At 42.4% G+C, this 12769-nt stretch overlaps 2 protein-coding genes across 7 annotated transcripts in view; both read left to right on the top strand.

Moving 5' to 3' along the window:
- RBM6 (RNA binding motif protein 6) overlaps positions 1–3625 on the top strand; it is a 100492-nt gene extending 96867 nt beyond the window's left edge. For all 5 annotated transcript variants that reach the window (XM_072650676.1, XM_072650675.1, XM_072650674.1 and 2 more), the window contains 4 exons: positions 1124–1198; positions 1345–1442; positions 2365–2494; positions 3381–3625. In XM_072650676.1, the coding sequence (XP_072506777.1) occupies positions 1124–1198; positions 1345–1442; positions 2365–2494; positions 3381–3506 (429 nt within the window). In that variant the 3' untranslated portion in view covers positions 3507–3625. The remainder of the gene's footprint in view (positions 1–1123; positions 1199–1344; positions 1443–2364; positions 2495–3380) is intronic.
- Positions 3626–6585: 2960 nt separating this feature from the next.
- The window catches only part of RBM5 (RNA binding motif protein 5), a 25169-nt gene continuing 18985 nt past the window's right edge, over positions 6586–12769 (top strand). Inside the window, exons 1-4 of one of the 2 annotated variants that reach the window (XM_072650680.1) lie at positions 6586–6757; positions 7458–7518; positions 10963–11128; positions 12008–12163. In XM_072650680.1, coding sequence (XP_072506781.1) covers positions 7502–7518; positions 10963–11128; positions 12008–12163 — 339 coding nt within the window. In that variant the 5' untranslated portion in view covers positions 6586–6757; positions 7458–7501. Of the gene's footprint in view, positions 6822–7457; positions 7519–10962; positions 11129–12007; positions 12164–12769 lie in introns of both variants that reach the window. The other variant, XM_072650679.1, reaches the window with a different exon arrangement.

Genomic DNA, 12769 nt, shown 5'->3' with positions numbered 1-12769 from the left:
GTATGAAGTAAGAAAGGAAGGGAGGATTTATTAAGTGCTTACTATGTTCAAAGAAATGAGCTAAGAATTGCAGAGGTGGTGTGTCTTGGGGTACAGTTATAAGAGTTATAGTTTCTGTCCTCACGGGCCTTGCATTAGGAGCTGACTAGGAGACTTTGGGGAAGGAACCAGGCTCTCCCCTGTCAGGACAGCTCAGCCTCCAGGGCAGAAGTTCCAAAGCTGAGTGGCATAGTTCTCTAGGGCATGGTTTCTGGAGGTCCAGTTCAGAGGGGGCTGTAAGCATCAGGGTGTCACAGCAGGACCGTGATCAGAGTGAAGGATTGTCAAGGAACTGGGGCTGGCTTAATGTAGTGGGGAAGATTTAATTTTGCCACTTATTAACCTTGTGACCATAGGCAAGTCAGGTAATGTTCATTTTCCTTCCCTTTGATATGGAAGAGTTAGACTTAATAGTCAACTAAAATTTATTAAGTACCTACTGTGTGCCAGGCACTGTGCTTAGCTGTGGGTTACAAAGAAAGCAAAAGAAGTTTTTGCCCTCAAGGTGCTGACAGGCTAATAAGGTAACTGAGGGTCCCACAGCTCCCAAGTCCAGGATTTCATCTACCATACCACCAAGCAGCTTAAGAAATCTGAATCTGGCTCCAAATGCAACTGCAGTCCCTGGTGCAAAACCAGTCCCCATGGGGGAGTGATGTGCCCTCACCCTGAAATGAATAATCGTGGCAGCCTCATTTGCATGGGACGGGGGTGGGGGACAAGCCTCCATGCTGAGCATGCTGGACTAGTTAATTCTGAGCTCCCTTCCAACTGTCCCAGAGAGATTTTTGGTAATGTGTCTCCCCTCCATCTTGTCACCTAATAATTTGGCATAGAGAAGGTGAAACTGAGGCCCAGTCTTAACTGAGTCAGTGACATAAACCAGGATAGTTCAGGTCATCTGCTCCTGAGAACAGCAAGAACTGTTAGGTTTTCAAACTTCTCAGAATTCTTTGAGAGGCCATAAAGAGGAAGAGATAGCAAATATTAATTGGTCGTGGCCTAACGGCTTTTAGTAGGAGTGGCTTTCTAATAGAAACTCACGGAAAGTCCTTTTTACTCACAGTTCCCTTTATTTTCACAGCAAAACCTGGAGATCCACAGAAAAATAAAGCAGTCTGAGCAGGAGCTGGCATATCTGGAGAGGAGAGAGCGGGAAGTATGTTTATGGGACTTTCTTATTGATCTTTTCTCTGCTGTTTACTAATTTTCACCCTTCCCCAGGGTAAAATTAAAGAGTTCTCTTCCTGCTACTTTGCCTTTCCTCAGTAGAGCATTTATGTCTTATATTTTGGTTTCTAACAGGGAAGATACAGAGAAAAAGGAAGTGATCGTAAAGAAAAGCTTCATTTTTCAGATTCCCCAGATAGGAAACGAATGAAATATTCCAGGGAAACTGACAGGTGAGTCAGCATTCTTTCTCTTGGTTTGTAACTCTTAAGGCCTGGGAAACAACGTTCTGGCCTATGCATGGTCCTTTTATCAGTCATATTATGTCTTCATATGCAGGAGACACACGATGTCTATCTTATGAGGCAAATAGGAGTGTTTTTCTCTACCCTGAATGTGAAACATCATTAATCCTTATATTTAATGATTATCACCCAAATAAAGTGTTGATAAGAAAGGCTGTGTGTCCTGGGGGTCTGAAGCCAAGATGGCAGGAGAGGTGCTGTAATATTGCAGAGTGATCATTGGATTTGGAATTGGAGAATTCATATATTTTGCTAACTGTGGCCTTTGGTATGGCACTTAACTTTCCTAGTCCTAAGTTTCCTTCTTCATTTGTAAAATAAGTAGTTTGGATTAGATGAACGTCTCAGCCCCCTTGTAGCTGTAAGTCTTGTGATCCTCTGATGTGTTTATCCCGCAGGTGGATAACTGGGATGAAAAGGCAGTAGACTTTATCACTGTCACAGAATGGGTATAACTGTAACAAACAGAATTAAAGAATCCCAGTTTGTAGGCCAGTAGGAATGCTCCTTTTTTTGTTCACACACCTTTTTTGACGGATACAGAGTTCTGTGGAAATAATAGTGATCATTATTGCTTCCTAATAACAAAAATAGCTACAGGATTTTAGAATTTTAGCTTAATTTGGTACTTCAGTATTAAACTCAAAGCTGAATTTTCAAAAGATAAAAAGGGCCTGTGAAGGAGAGGACTCTAGTAATTTCACAAGGTCAGTGAGACTGATCTTGAGGGGATTTGTTGTGGTTTTTTTTCCCTTAATATGGGACTTAATATTTTCTGAAATGCTTCAGTTCTTTTTATACCATTCTCCAACCAAAGGCAAATGCTTGGGTACAATTGGTTCTTTTGCAGTGATCGTAAATCTTCAAGTAAAGCAGGTATAGACAGCAACAACAAAGGAGGCTGTGTACTTCAGTCCCCAGGTTGGAAGAAGGGAGCAGGTCTGGGATATGGTCAACCAGGCCTGGCCTCAGCAGAAGAGGTAAAATGATTTTTATCTCAGATTTATCCATAGCTCTCTTCAAGACCTCTGTGGTCTTCTAGGATCAAATGGTCTTAACTCTGCTTCTTCTAACAATGCCTTTGATCAGTTGACATAAGGAGTGATTAGAGAGAGGATTGTTCAGTTTGTTTTTAGGAATTTCCCAGAGTATTATCTGACATAGACCTGGAACAGAAAGGAGACATAGGGCCAAGGATGACATGGGAAAAGCATGGAAAAGGGACCATTCGGTGATAAGGGGACAAGAGCACGCTCTAGATGTTTTTTTGAATGCAATGGTGGAGAAGCGCTAGGCATAAAGGGAAGGAAAGTGGGTATGAGAACTGGGAAGGGGCCTCAAGAAGAAATCTGTAAGGACACTTTGTTAATTCTTTTACTCAGAAAGTAACAAAGCCACCAAATGTGCATTTTCATATACAGAGTAGAACAGAGAAAGATTATACATGAAACTGCAAATCTGCTTCCATACAGCTTGCTTTTACTTTAATGTAACTTTCAAAGCTATACTTGTACAGGACAGTTCTGAAAGCAATAATTTGGGGGGCGCTATAGTAACATAATAGCATATTTCATCAGCAAGCTGACACCGTCCTTCATTTGATGGGCCAGCTGAAGGTTGTTTGGATGAGTTGGGGAATTTAGATGTTCTGTGGATAGTAAGACTTGTATTGACATTTAGACTCTTCCTCTCTGGGTCTTGGTTTAGACTCCTTGGTGCACACAACTCTATCTTTATCTCATTTCTTACTGTTAAAACATCTTTGGGCCCAGAATGTTCTATACCCTCCAGAAAATTCTGTGGCCAAATGCAGCCCTGAGACCAATCGTATAATAATCTTTTCTTTTCTCTGCCTTTGTTGTTCAGACTGAAGGCTGGACGAGGGGGCCTGGTGTTGGATCACAGGGGAAACCTAGCAAGAGGCAGTCAAATGAGACGTATCGAGATGCTGTGAGGAGAGTCATGTTTGCTCGATATAAGGAACTTGAGTAAAGGACTGAGATGAGTCCCACAGGGTGCAACCTTCTTTTGTCTGTTTGTCTGTCTCTCCTTTTGTTTTGTTACTGTTCTTGCTGCTAGAACTTTTTTTAAATAAAATTTTTTTCAATGTGGTGATGAATATATAAACTTTTTTAATCTGCTATTCTATTTCATCTGCTATCCCATTCCTTCCCCTTGCCCTCAAACTACATGGTATTTTTTTTAGAACCAAGGTGAGCTACTTTAGAATCAAGTCTTTTCTGAACTAGTTCATGCTTCAGAAATGTTAGCCATATCTTGGAACTAGTTGCCATAATGATCCAGTATCATGGGGAAGGGAGTCGACCGTAGAAGTAGTCTTTGCTCTGCAAAAATCACTTACCTTCTCAGTATCCCTAGGCACCTCTCTGAGAGGAAGACTTACAGACATGCATTAGTAGAGGGAGGTTTGAGTTAAACGAACAGCTCTGTGCTGCAGAAATTCCCCTCCATTAAATTTCACAGCTCTATGTGTGAAAGGTGGTGGTTGTATCTTATTACCTTATTTTTTCCTACCTGTGCCTGAGTGGTTCCTGTTGTTTCTGAGGAACCAAACTGGTTTTGTCCAGTACTGGCTAAGTTCTTTAGTTTTATAATAGCCCTTTAACCAGGTATACCTGTTACTGATGGGTGGATTCTCCATGTGCTGCTGTTAATTTCTATTGTAACCTAGACTTCTCCTCAGGATAAATAGACCTTCTTAACTCAGACTGGCAGCTGTACAGCACAGTGAACTACCACCATTAAGAGCAGGAAATTACCCTTTGAGAGGGTCTATACAGTTAACTTTATGATCTTAAAATTCCAACACTAACTTTGTTGGTGGAAGTGGGGTCTAAATGACTAGGGGTGATGGGGGGGAAAGTTTACTGATTAAAGGTAACTATTCTTTCCATTTTGAAAAAATAGAAATTGGAAAAGGGTAGCATCTATCTCTAGCTAGGTTTTCTAGTAAATTAATTAAAGGTAATGGCCATGTACTTTGGACTTCCCTCCGCAAAGAACCTAATACCCTTAATATATACTTGTTAAATTGAATAGAATTTTAATAATAAATTGACCTACCTTAGTTAATCACATCCTTAGTTAAGCCCATCATTGAAACAAATATCACATTAGAGCGTTAACTTCTTTCACAGATGTTGACCTCTCAATTTATTTAACTTTGAGAATTTGTCAGCATTTCCGTCTCAGCGTTACCAGTGCCATTTGCAATATGTACAATACTATTATCTAGAGAGAATTAGGAAAAGTAACTTCTACCTTTGACAATGCTGACTTTCTTTTCTTGAGAACAAGAGTTTTGGTTTTGAAAATGAATTTGTGCCATCTTTACAACTTGCTAACTAATGTGATCTTTGCTAAATTTCTGCCCCTCTTTGCCCTTAGTTCCCGTTCTCTTTTACTCCAGGAATATGACAGAGTTGGATTAGGTGATCTTGCAATTCACTTCCATCTCTAAATCCTATGCACATAAAATCTTTCAGCTATTATAGTATTGTAACTAGAGCAGCCAAACTAAAGATCCAGTGCAAAGATTCATATCAAGAACTCAAAGTATTTGAATGAAATTTGGGAAGCACCACGGTACAAAGTACTCGTCTTGATGGTTGGCTGGTTTACCTTGTTAGAGTGTGGACAGGGACTATCCTTGTTCAGCTCTCTCAGCACCTCACAGTGGAGCCCTTAACATGAATAGTGAAGTAATGGATAAAAAGTTGGAAGTTCTAGATTCTTGATACATTTGCATTCAACAACTATTTGAGCACTGATTGTGTATAAGTAATACACTATCCATTATGTGAAATATGAAATATATCACGTACAGTTTCTGGGAACCGTTATTTCTAAACCTGTCCAAGCCACAGTTGGGAAGGGTTTTTAAGATGCCATTCCATCTAAGCAGGAAACTCTCTCCCAGAATTTGGAAGTGACAGGTAAAATCTCCATTCTCCTCAGGTTGCCCCCTGCATACTCTTGTAGGATATTTAAATCCAAAATATTTCCTCTGCAGTTTGATGCCCACATTTCTTCATTTCCAGATGGAAATTAGGTATGGTCCAGTTTTTTGTGGACTGCAACTTTCTCTTCTCCCTTATTTCTTGATCATTCTCAGAAGGGGTTATAGGAAGGAGTAAAGAACATGAAGACTAAATTAGAATATTCATGAAAAGTATAAGATAATGCCAAAGGCAGAGGCTTTGCTACCAACTGCAGCAGCAACACAGAACAGTGTTTCCCACACTCAGTCTTGTGGGTGACTGCCTGTGTGATCTTGAATAAGTCTCTTGTGTAGTGTAATTGATTAGTGATAAAAGCATTGGATTTAGAGTCAATCCTGGAGATAATTTCAGAGAAAAGAAAGGCACTAAGATTGTAGAAGACTGGGGAAAACCTCTTGCAGAAGGTGGGACATGATTAGGACCCTGAAGGAGGCTAGGAGACAGAGAAGGCAAGTGGAGCCCCTAAGACCAAGTGTATGGATCAGAAGACTTGGGTTCTCCTTGACTTCCCCATTTCACAGGGTTATAAAGATCAAATAATAAGGGATGTAGTAAATCTGTGTACTTGGCTCCAGTAAAGGGAATAAAGTTGGGTTGAGAAGAGCTCTCAAGAGTAGGTCAAGGAAGGCAAAGGCCCTTGGACATGGGCTCATCTCCAAGTTTGCTTGTTACCCATATGACTTTTAGGCATTTGAGAGCTGGAAGAGCCCTCATCGGCCATACGGAGCATCCCATATGTGAAAGGAATCCCGAACGTGAACCATCCAAAAGGGGGTGGTCCAGCCTCTGAAGACCCCCAACTCATTCCACCTTTCTTGGCCTTGCGTTAGACCTTCGCCAAGGTCCCTTTGCCCTAAGGATGACACCATTATGAGATGACTTTTAAGTTCCTGCCCGACTGCCCCTAGTCTCAAATACCAGTGAATGGGATACTTTCTCGAATAAAGAAAGTGCGTAGGTTATTAACTAGGAAAAAGGAGCCCTTGTGGAAACCACACCTCCCAGCAGCCACCGCGCCGTGTCGTAGGGCGGGAGGGAGCGCGTCGCGCATGCGCGTCCCGTGGAAGCTTCCAGCAGGCGGTGGCCAGCCGAGCGGGGCGAGGAGCAGTGTGGGTAGGAGACGGCGGTCGGCGGAGTCGCCATTTTGTTCAGGTCCCAGACCGTCGCTGGAGCCTCTAGGACGCCGAGCCGCGAGGGCCACCTCGCCGAGCACGGTTAGGGGTGAGTGCGCCGGTTCGTTCGTGCTCTCCCTAGAAACTTGGTCGTTGATCCCAACCGCCTCTCGGTAAGCTCCCTTGCCCCGCGTCAGCCATCTTTGCCATGCCCATCTGTCAGCCCCGGGAGGCGGCGGGGGCAGGGCGCCAGGCCTCGGAGAGCTCCTCGGAGGCCGGCCGGCCCGAGCTCCTCCGTCCCTCCCTTCTGGCCCCGGCGCGGCGTTCGCCTCTGCGGTCGGTCCCTGCTCTCCGTCCCGATCGCGGCTCGCCCTTGCCGGGGCCCCTCCTCGGGTGGCGGCGGGCCGCCTGCGTCCTGTGCTCCGGGCCTGGGCCCGGCCGGCCCCCGGACGCAGGGCCCCCCTCCCGAAGCCGGCCGCCCCTCGGGGCCCAGGCCCGGGCCCGTGGTCCGGGCGCCGATTGTGATGGGCCGCGGCTTGGCGCCAGCGCCCCGAGCATTCGCGGCTACGCAGACTGCGGCCCCGGCGGCCGCGCGGCGCGAGCCCGGCCTCGTTCCCTGCCCCGACTTGGGGCGCCCGGACGGGCCAGGCTGGCACAGAGGGGCAGGGAGGTAACTGGGCAGAGCCGGGCTGGGCCCGCGTCGGACCCGGGGCCCGGAGGGAGAGGCCCCGCCTGAGGCCTGGGGTCCGCCCGGCGCCGAGCCCCCCGCCACCTTCACGTTGGCTGACCTTTGTCCTCCTCTCCCGCAGACGCCTGACGTGCGGAGCTGTGTGCCAGCGCTGCGAGCGGGACCATGGGCTCGGACAAGCGGTACGTTGGAACTGCGGGAGCTTGAGAGGCGGCTTTGGCGGGGTTCTGAAGCTTGGTGTTGCTTTAAAGGGAATTTATCGTTCACGAGCCCTTTCAGACGCTCTCTTTGTCGTCCTTTTTTTGCGGCTCTATTGTATCTCCGTTTCAGCGGTCTTCAGAGACGCTTGTTTTCGCTCTGCCCCATCCTGTCTGACTGTCTGTCCCTTTTCTTCCTTCGCCTCTTAAATTAGTTGAAATAAAGGTGAGCAGAGAATGGTTACTGTTTTTATTCCTAAGCCAGTGATTTATCCCAAGGAGTCTCGGGATGTTATTATAATCAAAATTAACTTTTAATTCACTTTTATTTTTAAAATCAGTTTGCCATCAAAGAATTCTTGGGAGAAGGTATCAAATAACAATATTATGTTACAACTCCCAAAACCTTTTGGGGACCTTACATCAGCTGGTTCCGTTGTATTACAGCATTAGAGACAGTGCTTACTTTTCACTATTAAAATCCGAGTTGTGTTCCATATCCGCCATTTCTCCTCTTTTAGTGACAGGTACTGACTAGTAGGCAGTGAGGTGATCGTTCTGAATGAGTGTAGGACTTGAGCTCAAGTCTGCATTCTGTTATTTTGGGAAATTCACCTTCTTGGACATCATTTACCTCCTTTGAAATTGGAGCGATCAGAATAGATCATCTCTAAGGGCCTTTCCAGCTTTAAATCCTGTGAACGGAAGAGCTCATAGGAAAAACACAGTGAAAACGAGAAGGAAGAGGGTTCTTTAACGAGATATTCTCACCACTATGAAAGATTAGCTATACGCTAGAGCACATGACAGAATGGAGGAAGGACATGGAAACCTGTAAGAAGAGAATGTAGGACTGTTATGCGTATAATTAGGCCAATAATCTCCTTGGTTGCTTCCAGTACATATGTTATCTCCATCCCTCTTTATTTCCCCCTTCATCTTTCTGAATACTTAGCCAGGGTTCTTCAGAACTGTCCTTTTTAATAGCAGGGGCTCATCACAGACTTGTTAAGTTGGTGACCGGAAGAAGGAACCGGTAATGGTGAATACAGTGATTTCATTCTGTTGTGGAACAAGGTTCTTTCTGAGACTTTTGTATCATGGGCCCCTTCTCAGAAGAGAGTTTTCAGATATTTGTAGGAAATGTGAAAATAACGATGTAACCTTTTCTTTTCATCTTTCATGGACCCCTGAAATTGATCCATCATAGAGATGGCATTTTGTGGTTTTTAAGTAAGTGTCCGCGTTTACGGCTTGCTTCTTCACCTCATATTCAGCCTCCTCTCTTTACACGTAGCCAGGAATCATGAGGTAAACTAACACAGAGGTGGCAGGCATCGCCGTCCTAATGCTGCCTTAATCATGTGTCTAACCCTTTCACAAATGTTTTTGCTATTAGCATCCCATGTCATTAAATTGATGAAATTGCTACATCCTTAAACCCTGTTCACTCCAGCTCAGAGACTGGACAAGTCCCCACCCACCTACCCCCTAGTGAAGGTTATTACTAAATTGTAATTGTTTCTCTTTTACCTGGGAACCCTGAGGGTCTTCCCCTCCCAGTTTGATTTTTTTATTATCATTATTATTATTAAAGGAGCCATGCCTTCAGTAACTGTTTGTTGAAGCCTGTTCATTGAATGGGTGTATCACACTCCAAGTGAGAATGTGATAAGACCTTAGCCTGAAAGGGCCAGGATCCCCCATTGCATCCTGGGCCATCAGGCCATAGGACCCATATATCTCAGGAGAAGAAAGTGAGGCTGGTGACCTTGCACAGCTCTTCCTCACTCAAATCAGAGTCAAGTGCAAGTCATGTCATCATCTTGAGGTCGTGGTCCTCTTTGAGAACAAAGGGCAAACACACGTTTTATCCTTGTCCTCACATTTTTCCTTTTGCTTTTCAAAAAACGATTTGTATACAATAAGGAAGCTAATTTCTGAAAAAAGTAATAACTGACATTTAAGGCTTACCAAAAAATACATACGTTATTATTTCATCTCATCATAGTAACACCATAAGGTAGTATGCTACAGGGAAAAAACGCTGAATTTAGAAGTAATTAAAATATTAGTTCTGTGAACAAGTCATATCATCCCCTGTGGGCCTCAATTTCCTCATTTGTAAAGTGAGGGGTTTGGACTGGCTGATTTCTAAAACCCCTTCTGATTTAAATATATTATTGTTAAATCTGTTATTGTTATCCCCATTTTACAGTTGAGAAAACTGAGGCAGACAACAGTTACATAGGTGTCTCAGGATTCAGGTCTTCTTTACTCAACGCCCACTGGCTCTATCCACTGTGCTATCTAGCTGCTAAATCCATTGGTATAAAGTTGAAGCAGCTGAGCCCTGCAGGTTGAGTAGAAATATTTCATATTCTAGCATTTCTACTGCTACTTTGTAGCAGAGGTTGAGCTAGTTTGTTTTTAGCCATTTCAAATTAGTCATCCAAATTGTTCATTTATATTTGGGAAGTAGTTAATGATTATTTTAGATCCTTTCTTAAATAGCACTTTAATGTAACTGACTTGTGTCCAATAGCCACCTGTCCTTCATGCCTGGAATGCTCTCCCTCCCCTTTTCTACCTCTTAGGCTCCCTGGCTTCCTTTAAGTTCCAGCTGAAATCCCACTTTCTACAGGAAATGTCTCCCAATCCCCCTTAATTCCAGTGTCTTCCATTTGTTGATTATTTCCAATAATTGTTGATATGTCATTTACCCCCATTAGACTAAGCTTCTTGAGAGCATGGACTGCTTTTTTTCCTTTCTTTGTATCCCCATCATTTAGCAGTTTCTGGCACATAGTGAATGCTTAGTAAATGTTTATTAACTGCCTGATTTGACATTAGTAACATTAGTAATAACAGCCTAGCTAGTCTATCTTTATTCTTTAAAATAGAGAAGTTACCAAGTAACTGAGTGCTGTTCAGAAGGATAAAAATGATCCTTTAGTGCCATGAATGACACTGTAAGATGGACTTCTAGAATAGCTTTGAAATGCTGCATATGTGATCAGGGGCCAGATTGTTTTGTTTTCTTTTGTAAATCAGAGTCCTCTCCAAAGAGTAGAACAGAGTTCTCAGACTCCTTTGTGTGGGGGAAAGACCATTCCTGACAACTTAGCACAGATGGATACTCATACATGCATCAGCTTTTCATGCCCCACCAACACTTGGCCCAGAAAATTCATTTTGCCAAACTTATAATCATGGAATTCGAATATCTTTTAGTTATCTTTGCATTTGGAGAGGAGCTATTTCCCCAAGTGGTTACCCTTGGAAACTGAAAAAGTTGAAACATAAGATTAAAATCAAACTTTACATTAAACTGTTGGATATATTGTACCCATAAACTGAGCTTAATGTTTTCCATGAGGAGGACATGTAATTATATTTAATATAAGTGAACATTCTTTTATCTTGCAGAGTCAGTAGAACTGAACGTAGTGGAAGATATGGTTCCATCATAGATCGGGATGATCGAGATGAACGAGAATCCAGAAGCAGACGAAGGGATTCAGACTATAAAAGATCTAGTGATGATCGCAGGAATGACAGATATGATGACTATAGAGATTATGACAGTCCAGAGGTAAAGGAACGTTGCCTGGTTTATAAAATTGCCTTAACTATAACAGGATTAATATAGCACTTTAAGGTTTGCATAGTGTTTCATGTTAGCTCATTTGATCTCATGACAACCATATAGAGATGGGTGCTATTTCCTATTTTACACATAAGAAAACAGACTGAGAGATTGAGTGACTTGCCCAAGGTTACACATCTAGTAAGTGCCTGAGACAGAATTCAAACTCTGGTCTTCCTGACTCCAAATCTGAATGTACCATCTAGCTGCCCTTAATTTATGTGTGAAAATACTTGCTTAATTTTTGTAAGCTGAGATGATTAAGTAGGGAAATGTACAAAATGTTGTCTTTTAGGTGTTCCATAGAGTTTATGTGCTGTGTAGGTGGCTTTTGAGTTATTGAATATGAAAATTATTTAACTCTTTAGCTGCTGTAGCCTTTCATTGAACTTCAGTTCCATTTGAACTTTATGTTCTGTATTCTTAAATATATTTGGATTTATTTTGCATTGTAGGAAGTGTGGAAAATTCCATTTAAATAAATTGTGTTGAGATAAGTATTTAATGTGGTGTAAATTTCAGTTCTGTGTGAGATCCCAATCCACAAATCTTGTGTACTACTTCTTTCCTGAGAGAAAGTAACTCTTGGTGGTTGGCTAGGTGCTCCCTCATGTAGAATGTGGAACCCAGGATGCCCTCATTTTCCTGAAACCTTTTCGTAAGAATAGTTTACAGTTGTCAGTATCTTCCTGATTACTGTTCTTAGTGATGGGAAATTGTTAACCATATCCTCTCCCTCCACTCCACTTTCAATATGTGCACCCCTTAGTAAAAAAACAGTTTCAAAATGAAGTTTTCATTGCAGTTTTGTTTATTGTCCATCAGAGGGAACGCGAGAGAAGGAATAGTGACAGATCAGAAGATGGTTACCATTCTGATGGTGACTATGGAGAACATGACTACAGGAATGACATTAACGATGAGTGGGAGAGTAAGACAATCATGTTGCGTGGACTTCCTATCACTGTTACAGAGAATGATGTACGTATCAAAAGAAAAGATCACTTCTTGAGCATGTCAATAGTAAGAAAACTCGGATTTGAAATTTGAACATTGTCTTTTTAAAAAACCTGTTTACTCAGACACTGGATTTTTCAAAGTTCAGGCTTTTGCTCTTATTTCAGTAGCCCAGATAATTTAATGTTACACCACACATGAATTTTGATCGGAGTTTCACACATAATTCCTTACATTATCAAATTAAGATTTAGAATTAGTTAAGCCTTGTGATTCATGGTGAATTTTTAAAAGACAAATGTTAATGTTGTTGTGAGATTATATTTTAATGGATTTGCAGGTTTAAGTTGATAATATATTGAAAAAATTCTATAGCTTGCCATGTAATATCTGAGGAAACTTGTTTGACATAAAGTACCTTCCTATTCCAAGAAATACCACATCCAAGAAAAGCTTTAGTTAATGTCTCCTACTGAACCAGCAGAGGGAGCACTCACGTGTTATCCCATTCTTGTCTGATTGCTGAGTGTGATTAATTTTAATATTTTCGTCTTCCGATCTTTGTGCTGTACAGGTATGATGTTCACAGTTTTAAGAATGCTGCATGGCTTGTGAAATAGCGCTTCACTA

Source organism: Notamacropus eugenii, chromosome 1 (assembly GCF_028372415.1).
Source record: "Notamacropus eugenii isolate mMacEug1 chromosome 1, mMacEug1.pri_v2, whole genome shotgun sequence".
In the NCBI taxonomy this organism is placed as follows: domain Eukaryota; kingdom Metazoa; phylum Chordata; class Mammalia; order Diprotodontia; family Macropodidae; genus Notamacropus; species Notamacropus eugenii.
The sequence above is the reverse complement of the archived record's forward strand: the minus strand, read 5'-3'. Positions and strand labels throughout refer to the sequence as shown.